This window comes from Oncorhynchus gorbuscha, unplaced genomic scaffold (assembly GCF_021184085.1).
Source record: "Oncorhynchus gorbuscha isolate QuinsamMale2020 ecotype Even-year unplaced genomic scaffold, OgorEven_v1.0 Un_scaffold_71:::fragment_2:::debris, whole genome shotgun sequence".
NCBI classification, from domain to species: Eukaryota; Metazoa; Chordata; class Actinopteri; order Salmoniformes; family Salmonidae; genus Oncorhynchus; species Oncorhynchus gorbuscha.
This window is the reverse complement of record NW_025745523.1, coordinates 155389-167960: the sequence shown is the minus strand read 5'-3', so window position 1 is coordinate 167960 and position 12572 is coordinate 155389. Positions and strand designations below refer to the sequence as shown.

At 41.7% G+C, this 12572-nt stretch overlaps 1 protein-coding gene across 1 annotated transcript in view; it reads right to left on the bottom strand.

Annotated features, from left to right (window-relative positions):
* Positions 1-12572, bottom strand: part of LOC124019145 (protein-tyrosine kinase 2-beta-like) — an 84322-nt gene that overhangs the window by 3630 nt on the left and 68120 nt on the right. The window contains exons 24-27 of the mRNA XM_046334523.1: positions 2292-2441; positions 1784-1819; positions 1060-1084; positions 686-882 (exon numbers count right to left, since the gene is read on the bottom strand). Of these exons, the coding sequence (XP_046190479.1) occupies positions 686-882; positions 1060-1084; positions 1784-1819; positions 2292-2441 (408 nt within the window). The remainder of the gene's footprint in view (positions 1-685; positions 883-1059; positions 1085-1783; positions 1820-2291; positions 2442-12572) is intronic.

Here is a 12572-nt window from a genome sequence, read left to right as displayed (position 1 = left end):
GGGTACTCAGCACAGCAGCTACATAGGTAACGGACTGGGTACTCAGCACAGCAGCTACATAGGTAACGGACTGGGTACTCAGAAGAGCAGCTACATAAGTAACGGACTCGGTACTCAGCACAGCAGCTACATAGGTAACGGACTGGGTACTCAGCACAGCAGCTACATAGGTAACGGACTGGGTACTCAGCACAGCAGCCACATAGGTAACGGACTGGGTACTCAGCACAGCAGCTAAATAGGTAACGGACTGGGTACTCAGCACAGCAGCTACATAGGTAACGGACTGGGTACTCAGAACAGCAGCTACATAAGTAACGGACTCGGTACTCAGCACAGCAGCTACATAGGTAACGGACTGGGTACTCAGCACAGAAGCTACATAGGTAACGGACTGGGTACTCAGCACAGCAGCCACATAGGTAACGGACTGGGTACTCAGCACAGCAGCTAAATAGGTAACGGACTGGGTACTCAGCACAGCAGCTAAATAGGTAACGGACTGGGTACTCAGAACAGCAGCTACATAGGTAATGGACTGGGTACTCAGAACAGCAGCTACATAAGTAACGGACTCGGTACTCAGCACAGCAGCTACATAGGTAATGGACTCGTAACTCCAAGCTGAAGTGTCTGATTCAGGTTTGTCCTACTGCTCGAGTACCTCCACCTTCCATGTCTTTACCTTCACTATGTTGATGTATTGTTCAGGCTGTAGTGTGTTGACATCGTTCTTCAACTGCACCACCACCTTGACCAGCTCCATGACCGCCTGGTACACCTGGTCACCTGACCGGTCCAGCTCTGCTGTGGGGGCGGCCTGGGCTGTGGGGTCGGCCTGGGCTGTGGGGGCGGTGAGACGTGGGGGCTTGTCTGGCGCGGCTGGGGTATTCAGAGAGGAGAATAGAAGGGGAGAAAGGAGGGGTGTATGAGAAGGACTGAAGGATGTTTATGATACTTTTGTTTCTCTTCATCAAATACCATTTCATACGACTATATATTGTGAAGGACATTAGATATTATAATTATAATAGATATTGTGAAGGACCACTCACTCACCATGTCCAGCCTCAGCTTCAGGTGACTATAGACGGAGAGAAAAGCAGAATAACTAATCGTCATACCTACTACAACTCCATATCGCACAGCAGGAAAGTCAGCTGGGGATTTGTTACCAATTCATTGTGATCTCATGTAAAGACAGACGAGTAAACGAACAGACAGAATAGTAAACGAACAGACAGACGGGTAAACGAACAGACAGAATAGTAAACAAACAAACAGACAAGTAAACAAACAGACAGAATAGTAAACAAACAAACAGACGAGTAAACGAACAGACAGAATAGTAAACAAACAAACAGACGAGTAAACGAACAGACAGAATAGTAAACGGACAGACAGATGAGTAAACGGACAGACAGAATAGTAAACAAACAGACAGAATAGTAAACGAACAGACAGAATAGTAAACAAACAGACAGACGAGTAAACAAACAGACAGAATAGTAAACAAACAGACAGACGAGTAAACAAACAGACAGACGAGTAAACAAACAGACAGAATAGTAAACAAACAGACAGACGAGTAAACAAACAGACAGACGAGTAAACAAACAGATAGACGAGTGAAACAAACAGACAGAATAGTAAACGAACAGACAGAATAGTAAATTACAGACCAGAAAAACATAGGCAGCGGTAGCACTTTTACCGAAAGCCTCCAGGTAGAAAGCTTTAGAACATGTTATATTAATGTATGAACTTTTATACAAACACTTACCAGTGGGCTGGGGGCATCCTCCTGTCTCATGGGATCCTGTAAAGGAACAAGTAGGTTCAGGTTCATTTGACATTATATGGACGGGGACCCTCGATTGGCCACGGACCTTATAGTCCCCAAAGGGACAGTTATATTAAACACAGACCCACTGAGAGGGAGAGTTACGGGGCTGGTGGTTAGAGTGGAAAGGGGGTTGGTTGACAGGGTAGACTGAAGGTAGTTATGGTGGACAGGGCGTACAGAGCGCTAGATGTTAGGGCGGGTTTGCTAGGTCTATGGGGGTAAAGGTCGAAGCTATATTCCCCACCAGGAATCGTTACTCCTTGGTCAGCCACTTGTTGCTAGGGTGGTCGCTAGGGCGTGTTGCTAGGTCTAGGGGGGGGGGGTAAAGGTCGAGGATATATTCCCCACCAGGAGTCTCTCCTTGGTCAGCCACTTGTTGCTAGGGTGGTCGCTAGGGCGTGTTGCTAGGTCTAGGGGGGGTAAAGGTCGAAGGTATATTCCCCACCAGGAGTCTCTCCTCCTTGGTCAGCCACTTGTTGTCCTCCATCATCTGTTGTTTCTGTTGTCTCATCGTCTCCTGCATACGCTCTCTCTCCATCTGCCACAGACGCTGGGCGTCCTCCTTACTGGACGGCTCCACCATCAACTCTCCCTCCTATTGGACGGGGAGACACACATTCATATAGTAAAGAGCTAGTAATACAGTAGCCTTGCTTGTTGGCCTTATATAGCAGTAACACAGGGATTTAACACAAGCACCTGGACACATGACCTGGATCGTCATCGACACCGAACGTAGGAGGAGTCAAGTAAACGGAAACTAGGTTGAAGATACTGTATCCCTGAAAAACAGATGCTTACAGTACCATAAACCCAGCTGAGGGTGGAAATAAGTAACCCGAGTCTAGAAGGAAGTAGACTAGAACTAGAGAACTAGAGTCTAGAGGGAAGTAGACTAGAACTAGAGAACTAGAGTCTAGAGGGAAGTAGACTAGAACTAGAGTCTAGAGGGAAGTAGACTAGAACTAGAGAACTAGAGTCTAGAGGACTAGAACTAGTAGACTAGAACTAGAGAACTAGAGTCTAGAGGGAAGTAAACTAGAACTAGAGTCTATAAGGAAGTAGACTAGAACTAGAGAACTAGAGTCTAGAAGGAAGTAGACTAGAACTAGAGAACTAGTCTAGAGGGAAGTAGACTAGAACTAGAGAACTAGAGTCTAGAGGGAAGTAGACTAGAACTAGAACTAACTAGAGGGAAGTAGACTAGAACTAGAGTCTAAAGTAGACTAGAACTAGAGTCTAGAGGAAGTAGACTAGAACTAGAGAACTAGAGTCTAGAGGGAAGTAGACTAGAACTAGAGAACTAGAGTCTAGAAGGAAGTAGACTAGAACTAGAGAACTAGAGTCTAGAGGGAAGTAGACTAGAACTAGAACTAGAAACTAGAGAACTAGAGAGTCTAGAAGGAAGTAGACTAGAACTAGAGAACTAGAGTCTAGAGGGAAGTAGACTAGAACTAGAGAACTAGAGTCTAGAGGGAAGTAGACTAGAACTAGAGAACTAGAGTCTAGAGGGAAGTAGACTAGAACTAGAGAACTAGAGTCTAGAGGGAAGTAGACTAGAACTAGAGAACTAGAGTCTAGAGGAAGTAGACTAGAACTAGAGAACTAGAGTCTAGAAGGAAGTAGACTAGAACTAGAGAACTAGACTAGAGTCTAGAACTAGAGAAGTAGAGTCTAGAACTAGACTAGAACTAGAGTCTAGAGGGAAGTAGACTAGAACTAGAGAACTAGAGTCTAGAAGGAAGTAGACTAGAACTAGAGAACTAGAGTCTAGAGGGAAGTAGACTAGAACTAGAGAACTAGAGTCTAGAGGGAAGTAGACTAGAACTAGAGAACTAGAGTCTAGAGGAAGTAGACTAGAACTAGAGAACTAGAGTCTAGAGGGAAGTAGACTAGAACTAGAGAACTAGAGTCTAGAGGAAGTAGACTAGAACTAGAGAACTAGAATCTAGAACTAGAAACTAGACTAGAACTAGAACACTAGAGTCTAGAGGGAAGTAACTAGAGAACTAGAGTCTAGAGGGAAGTAGACTAGAACTAGAGTCTAGAAGGAAGTAGACTAGAACTAGAGAACTAGAGTCTAGAGGGAAGTAGACTAGAACTAGTGTCTAGAGGGAAGTAGACTAGAACTAGAGAACTAGAGTCTAGAAGGAAGTAGACTAGAACTAGAGAACCAGAGTCTAGAGTGAAGTAGACTAGAACTAGAGTCTAGAAGGAAGTAGACTAGAACTAGAGAACTAGAGGAGTCTAGAGGGAAGTAGACTAGAACTAGAGAACTAGAGTCTAGAGGGAAGTAGACTAGAACTAGAGTCTAGAACTAGACTAGAACTAGAACTAGAAGTCTAGAACTAGAGTCTAGAGGGAAGTAGACTAGAACTAGAGAACTAGAGTCTAGAGGGAAGTAGACTAGAACTAGAGTCTAGAGGGAAGTAGACTAGAACTAGAGAACTAGAGGAGTCTAGAGGGAAGTAGACTAGAACTAGAGTCTAGAGGGAAGTAGACTAGAACTAGAGAACTAGAGCCTAGAAGGAAGTAAACTAGAACTAGAGTCTAGAAGGAAGTAGACTAGAACTAGAGCACTAGAGCCTAGAAGTAAGTAGACTAGAACTAGAGAACTAGAGTCTAGAGGGAAGTAGACTAGAACTAGAGAACTAGAGTCTAGAGGGAAGTAGACTAGAACGAGAGCACTAGAGTCTAGAAGGAAGTAGACTAGAACTAGAGAACCAGAGTCTAGAAGGAAGTAGACTAGAACTCGAGAACTAGAGTCTAGAGGGAAGTAGACTAGAACTAGAGAACTAGAGTCTAGAAGGAAGTAGACTAGAACTAGAGAACCAGAGTCTAGAAGGAAGTAGACTAGAACTAGAGAACTAGAGTCTAGAGGGAAGTAGACTAGAACTAGAGTCTAGAAGGAAGTAGAACTAGAAACTAGAGTCTAGAGGGAAGTAGACTAGAACTAGAGTCTAGAGGGAAGTAGACTAGAGAACTAGAGCCTAGAAGGAAGTAAACTAGAACTAGAGTCTAGAAGGAAGTAGACTAGAACTAGAGAACTAGAGCCTAGAAGGGAAGTAGACTAGAATCTAGAAAGTAGACTAGAGTCTAGAGGGAAGTAGACTAGAACTACTAGAGTCTAGAAGGAAGTAGACTAGAACTAGAGAACTAGAGTCTAGAGGGAAGTAGACTAGAACTAGAGTCTAGAAGGAAGTAGACTAGAACTAGAGTCTAGAAGGAAGTAGACTAGAACTAGAGAACTAGAGTCTAGAGTGAAGTAGACTAGAACTAGAGTCTAGAGGAAGTAGACTAGAACTAGAGAAATAGAGTCTAGAAGACTAGAGTCTATAAGGAACTAGACTAGAACTAGAGAGTCTAGAGGGAAGTAGACTAGAACTAGAGAACTAGAGTCTAGAGGGAAGTAGACTAGAACTAGAGAACTAGAGCCTAGAAGTAAGTAGACTAGAACTAGAGAACTAGAGGGAAGTAGACTAGAACTAGAGAACTAGAGTCTAGAGTGAAGTAGACTAGAACTAGAGAACTAGAATCTAGAAGGAAGTAGACTAGAACTAGAGAACTAGAGGAGTCTAGAGGGAAGTAGACTAGAACTATAGAACTAGAGTCTAGAAGGAAGTAGACTAGAACTAGATAACTAGAGTCTAGAAGGAAGTAGACTAGAACTAGAGAACTAGAGTCTAGAGGGAAGTAGACTAGAACACTAGAATCTAGAAGGAAGTAGACTAGAACTAGAGAACTAGAGGAGTCTAGAGGGAAGTAGACTAGAACTATAGAACTAGAGTCTAGAAGGAAGTAGACTAGAACTAGAGAACTAGAGTCTAGAGGGAAGTGGACTAGAACTAGAGAACTAGAGTCTAGAGGGAAGTAGACTAGAACTAGAGCACTAGAGTCTAGAAGGAAGTAGACTAGAACTAGAGAACTAGAGTCTAGAAGGAAGTAGACTAGAACTAGAGCACTAGAGTCTAGAAGGAAGTAGACTAGAACTAGAGAACTAGTGTCTAGAAGGAAGTAGACTAGAACTAGAGTCTAGAGGGAAGTAGACTAGAACTAGAGTCTAGAGGGAAGTAGACTAGAACTAGAGAACTAGAGTCTAGAAAGAAGTATACTAGAACTAGAGAACTAGAGTCTAGAAGGAAGTAGACTAGAACTAGAGAACTAGAGTCTAGAAGGAAGTAGACTAGAACTAGAGAACTAGAGTCTAGAGGGAACTAGTAGAGTCTAGAACTAGAACTAGAACTAGAGTCTAGAAAGAAGTATACTAGAACTAGAGAACTAGAGTCTAGAAGGAAGTAGACTAGAACTAGAGAACTAGAGTCTAGAAGGAAGTAGACTAGAACTAGAGAACTAGAGGGAAGTAGACTAGAACTAGAGTCTAGAGGGAAGTAGACTAGAACTAGAGAACTAGAGCCTAGAAGTAAGTAGACTAGAACTAGAGAACTAGAGCCTAGAAGTAAGTAGACTAGAACTAGATAACTAGAGTCTAGAAGGAAGTAGACTAGAACTAGAGAACTAGAGTCTAGAGGGAAGTAGACTAGAACACTAGAATCTAGAAGGAAGTAGACTAGAACTAGAGAACTAGTGTCTAGAAGGAAGTAGACTAGAACTAGAGAACTAGTGTCTAGAAGGAAGTAGACTAGAACTAGAGAACTAGTGTCTAGAAGGAAGTAGACTAGAACTAGAGAACTAGTGTCTAGAAGGAAGTAGACTAGAACTAGAGAACTAGTTTCTAGAGGGAAGTAGACTAGAACACTAGAATCTAGAAGGAAGTAGACTAGAACTAGAGAACTAGTGTCTAGAAGGAAGTAGACTAGAACTAGAGAACTAGTGTCTAGAAGGAAGTAGACTAGAACTAGAGTCTAGAAAGAAGTAGACTAGAACTAGAGAACTAGTGTCTAGAGGGAAGTAGACTAGAACACTAGAATCTAGAAGGAAGTAGACTAGAACTAGAGAACTAGAGTCTAGAAGGAAGTAGACTAGAACTAGATAACTAGAGTCTAGAAGGAAGTAGACTAGAACTAGAGAACTAGAGTCTAGAGGGAAGTAGACTAGAACTAGAGAACTAGAGTCTAGAGGGAAGTAGACTAGAACTATAGAACTAGAGTCTAGAAGGAAGTAGACTAGAACTAGAGAACTAGAGTCTAGAGGGAAGTAGACTAGAACTAGAGAACTAGAGTCTAGAGGGAAGTAGACTAGAACTAGAGAACTAGAGTCTAGAGGGAAGTAGACTAGAACTAGAGAACTAGAGTCTAGAGGGAAGTAGACTAGAACTAGAGTCTAGAGGGAAGTAGACTAGAACTAGAGTCTAGAGGGAAGTAGACTAGAACTAGAGTCTAGAGGGAAGTAGACTAGAACTAGAGAACTAGAGTCTAGAGGGAAGTAGACTAGAACTAGAGTCTAGAGGGAAGTAGACTAGAACTAGAGTCTAGAGGGAAGTAGACTAGAACTAGAGTCTAGAGGGAAGTAGACTAGAACTAGAGTCTAGAGTGAAGTAGACTAGAACTAGAGAACTAGAGTCTAGAAGGAAGTAGACTAGAACTAGAGAACTAGAGTCTAGAGGGAAGTAGACTAGAACTAGAGAACTAGAGTCTAGAAGGAAGTAGACTAGAACTAGAGCACTAGAGTCTAGAAGGAAGTAGACTAGAACTAGAGAACTAGAGTCTAGAGGGAAGTAGACTAGAACTAGACTAGAACTAGAGAACTAGAGTCTAGAGGGAAGTAGACTAGAACTAGACTAGAACTAGAGAACTAGAGTCTAGAGGGAAGTAGACTAGAACTAGAGAACTAGAGCCTAGAAGTAAGTAGACTAGAACTAGAGCACTAGAGTCTAGAAGGAAGTAGACTAGAACTAGAGCACTAGAGTCTAGAAGGAAGTAGACTAGATCTAGAGAACTAGTGTCTAGAAGGAAGTAGACTAGAACTAGAGTCTAGAAAGAAGTATACTAGAACTAGAGAACTAGAGTCTAGAAGGAAGTAGACTAGAACTCGAGAACTAGAGTCTAGAGTGAAGTAGACTAGAACTAGAGTCTAGAAGGAAGTAGACTAGAACTAGAGAACTAGAGTCTAGAGGGAAGTAGACTAGAACTAGAGAACTAGTGTCTAGAAGGAAGTAGACTAGAACTAGAGTCTAGAAAGAAGTAGACTAGAACTAGAGAACTAGAGTCTAGAGGGAAGTAGACTAGAACTAGAGAACTAGTGTCTAGAAGGAAGTAGACTAGAACTAGAGTCTAGAAAGAAGTAGACTAGAACTAGAGAACTAGTGTCTAGAGGGAAGTAGACTAGAACACTAGAATCTAGAAGGAAGTAGACTAGAACTAGAGAACTAGAGTCTAGAAGGAAGTAGACTAGAACTAGATAACTAGAGTCTAGAAGGAAGTAGACTAGAACTAGAGAACTAGAGTCTAGAGGGAAGTAGACTAGAACTAGAGAACTAGAGTCTAGAGGGAAGTAGACTAGAACTATAGAACTAGAGTCTAGAAGGAAGTAGACTAGAACTAGAGAACTAGAGTCTAGAGGGAAGTAGACTAGAACTAGAGAACTAGAGTCTAGAGGGAAGTAGACTAGAACTAGAGAACTAGAGTCTAGAGGGAAGTAGACTAGAACTAGAGTCTAGAGGAAGTAGACTAGAACTAGAGTCTAGAGGGAAGTAGACTAGAACTAGAGTCTAGAGGGAAGTAGACTAGAACTAGAGAACTAGAGTCTAGAGGGAAGTAGACTAGAACTAGAGTCTAGAGGGAAGTAGACTAGAACTAGAGTCTAGAGGGAAGTAGACTAGAACTAGAGTCTAGAGTGAAGTAGACTAGAACTAGAGAACTAGAGTCTAGAAGGAAGTAGACTAGAACTAGAGAACTAGAGTCTAGAGGGAAGTAGACTAGAACTAGAGAACTAGAGTCTAGAAGGAAGTAGACTAGAACTAGAGCACTAGAGTCTAGAAGGAAGTAGACTAGAACTAGAGAACTAGAGTCTAGAGGGAAGTAGACTAGAACTAGACTAGAACTAGAGAACTAGAGTCTAGAGGGAAGTAGACTAGAACTAGAGAACTAGAGCCTAGAAGTAAGTAGACTAGAACTAGAGCACTAGAGTCTAGAAGGAAGTAGACTAGAACTAGAGCACTAGAGTCTAGAAGGAAGTAGACTAGATCTAGAGAACTAGTGTCTAGAAGGAAGTAGACTAGAACTAGAGTCTAGAAAGAAGTATACTAGAACTAGAGAACTAGAGTCTAGAAGGAAGTAGACTAGAACTCGAGAACTAGAGTCTAGAGTGAAGTAGACTAGAACTAGAGTCTAGAAGGAAGTAGACTAGAACTAGAGAACTAGAGTCTAGAGGGAAGTAGACTAGAACTAGAGTCTAGAGGGAAGTAGACTAGAACTAGAGAACTAGAGCCTAGAAGGAAGTAAACTAGAACTAGAGTCTAGAAGGAAGTAGACTAGAACTAGAGAACTAGAGTCTAGAGGGAAGTAGACTAGAACTAGAGCACTAGAGTCTAGAAGGAAGTAGACTAGAACTAGAGAACCAGAGTCTAGAAGGAAGTAAACTAGAACTAGAGTCTAGAAGGAAGTTGACTATAACTCGAGAACTAGAGTCTAGAGGGAAGTAGACTAGAACTAGAGAACTAGAGTCTAGAGGGAAGTAGACTAGAACTAGAGAACTAGAGCCTAGAAGTAAGTAGACTAGAACTAGAGAACTAGAGTCTAGAGGGAAGTAGACTAGAACTAGAGAACTAGAGTCTAGAGGGAAGTAGACTAGAACTAGAGAACTAGAGTCTAGAGGGAAGTAGACTAGAACTAGAGAACTAGAGTCTAGAGGGAAGTAGACTAGAACTAGAGAACTAGAGTCTAGAGGGAAGTAGACTAGAACTAGAGAACTAGAGTCTAGAGGGAAGTAGACTAGAACTAGAGTCTAGAAGGAAGTAGACTAGAACTAGAGAACTAGAGTCTAGAAGGAAGTAGACTAGAACTAGAGAACTAGAGTCTAGAAGTAAGTAGACTAGAACTAGAGAACTAGAGTCTAGAAGGAAGTAGACTAGAACTAGAGAACTAGTGTCTAGAAGGAAGTAGACTAGAACTAGAGAACTAGAGTCTAGAGGGAAGTAGACTAGAACTAGAGAACTAGAGCCTAGAAGTAAGTAGACTAGAACTAGAGAACTAGAGTCTAGAAGTAAGTAGACTAGAACTAGAGAACTAGAGTCTAGAAGGAAGTAGACTAGAACTAGAGAACTAGAGTCTAGAAGTAAGTAGACTAGAACTAGAGAACTAGAGTCTAGAGGGAAGTAGACTAGAACTAGAGAACTAGAGTCTAGAGGGAAGTAGACTAGAACTAGAGAACTAGAGTCTAGAAGGAAGTAGACTAGAACTAGAGTCTAGAAAGAAGTATACTAGAACTAGAGAACTAGTGTCTAGAAGGAAGTAGACTAGAACTAGAGAACTAGAGTCTAGAGGGAAGTAGACTAGAACTAGAGAACTAGTGTCTAGAAGGAAGTAAACTAGAACTAGAGTCTAGAAAGAAGTATACTAGAACTAGAGAACTAGAGTCTAGAAGGAAGTAGACTAGAACTAGAGTCTAGAAAGAAGTATACTAGAACTAGAGAACTAGAGTCTAGAAGGAAGTAGACTAGAACTACAGAACTAGTGTCTAGAAGGAAGTAGACTAGAACTAGAGAACTAGTGTCTAGAAGGAAGTAGACTAGAACTAGAGAACTAGAGTCTAGAAAGAAGTAGACTAGAACTAGAGAACTAGAGTCTAGAGGGAAGTAGACTAGAACTAGAGAACTAGAGTCTAGAGGGAAGTAGACTAGAACTAGAGTCTAGAGGGAAGTAGACTAGAACTAGAGTCTAGAGGGAAGTAGACTAGAACTAGAGTCTAGAGGGAAGTAGACTAGAACTAGAGTCTAGAGGGAAGTAGACTAGAACTAGAGAACTAGAGTCTAGAGGGAAGTAGACTAGAACTAGAGAACTAGAGTCTAGAAGGAAGTAGACTAGAACTAGAGAACTAGTGTCTAGAAGGAAGTAGACTAGAACTAGAGTCTAGAGGGAATAGACTAGAACTAGAGAACTAGAGTCTAGAGTGAAGTAGACTAGAACTAGAGAACTAGAGTCTAGAGTGAAGTAGACTAGAACTAGAGAACTAGAGTCTAGAAGGAAGTAGACTAGAACTAGAGAACTAGTGTCTAGAGGGAAGTAGACTAGAACTAGAGAACTAGAGTCTAGAGGGAAGTAGACTAGAACTAGAGAACTAGAGTCTAGAAGGAAGTAGACTAGAACTAGAGAACTAGAGTCTAGAAGGAAGTAGACTAGAACTAGAGAACCAGAGTCTAGAGGGAAGTAGACTAGAACTAGAGAACTAGAGTCTAGAAGGAAGTAGACTAGAACTAGAGAACTAGAGTCTAGAGGGAAGTAGACTAGAACTAGAGAACTAGAGTCTAGAGGGAAGTAGACTAGAACTAGAGTCTAGAGGGAAGTAGACTAGAACTAGAGTCTAGAGGGAAGTAGACTAGAACTAGAGTCTAGAGGGAAGTAGACTAGAACTAGAGAACTAGAGTCTAGAGGGAAGTAGACTAGAACTAGAGTCTAGAGGGAAGTAGACTAGAACTAGAGTCTAGAGGGAAGTAGACTAGAACTAGAGTCTAGAGGGAAGTAGACTAGAACTAGAGTCTAGAGGGAAGTAGACTAGAACTAGAGTCTAGAGGGAAGTAGACTAGAACTAGAGAACTAGAGTCTAGAGGGAAGTAGACTAGAACTAGAGAACTAGAGTCTAGAAGGAAGTAGACTAGAACTAGAGTCTAGAGGGAAATAGACTAGAACTAGAGAACTAGAGTCTAGAGTGAAGTAGACTAGAACTAGAGAACTAGAGTCTAGAGGGAAGTAGACTAGAACTAGAGAACTAGTGTCTAGAGGGAAGTAGACTAGAACTAGAGAACTAGAGTCTAGAGGGAAGTAGACTAGAACTAGAGCACTAGAGTCTAGAGGGAAGTAGACTAGAACTAGAGTCTAGAAGGAAGTAGACTAGAACTAGAGAACTAGAGTCTAGAGGGAAGTAGACTAGAACTAGAGAACTAGAGTCTAGAAGGAAGTAGACTAGAACTAGAGAACTAGAGTCTAGAGGGAAGTAGACTAGAACTAGAGAACTAGAGTCTAGAGGGAAGTAGACTAGAACTAGAGAACTAGAGTCTAGAAGGAAGTAGACTAGAACTAGAGAACTAGAGTCTAGAGGGAAGTAGACTAGAACTAGAGAACTAGTGTCTAGAAGGAAGTAGACTAGAACTAGAGTCTAGAAGGAAGTAGACTAGAACTAGAGAACTAGAGTCTAGAAGGAAGTAGACTAGAACTAGAGAACTAGTGTCTAGAGGGAAGTAGACTAGAACTAGAGAACTAGAGTCTAGAAGGAAGTAGACTAGAACTAGAGAACTAGTGTCTAGAGGGAAGTAGACTAGAACTAGAGAACTAGAGTCTAGAAGGAAGTAGACTAGAACTAGAGAACTAGAGTCTAGAGGGAAGTAGACTAGAACTAGAGAACTAGAGTCTAGAGGGAAGTAGACTAGAACTAGAGAACTAGTGTCTAGAGGGAAGTAGACTAGAACTAGAGAACTAGAGTCTAGAGGGAAGTAGACTAGAACTAGAGAACTAGAGTCTAGAGGGAAGTAGACTAGAACTAGAGTCTAGAGGGAAGTAGACTAGAACTAGAGAACTAGAGTCTAGAAGGAAGTAGACTAGAACTAGAGAACTAG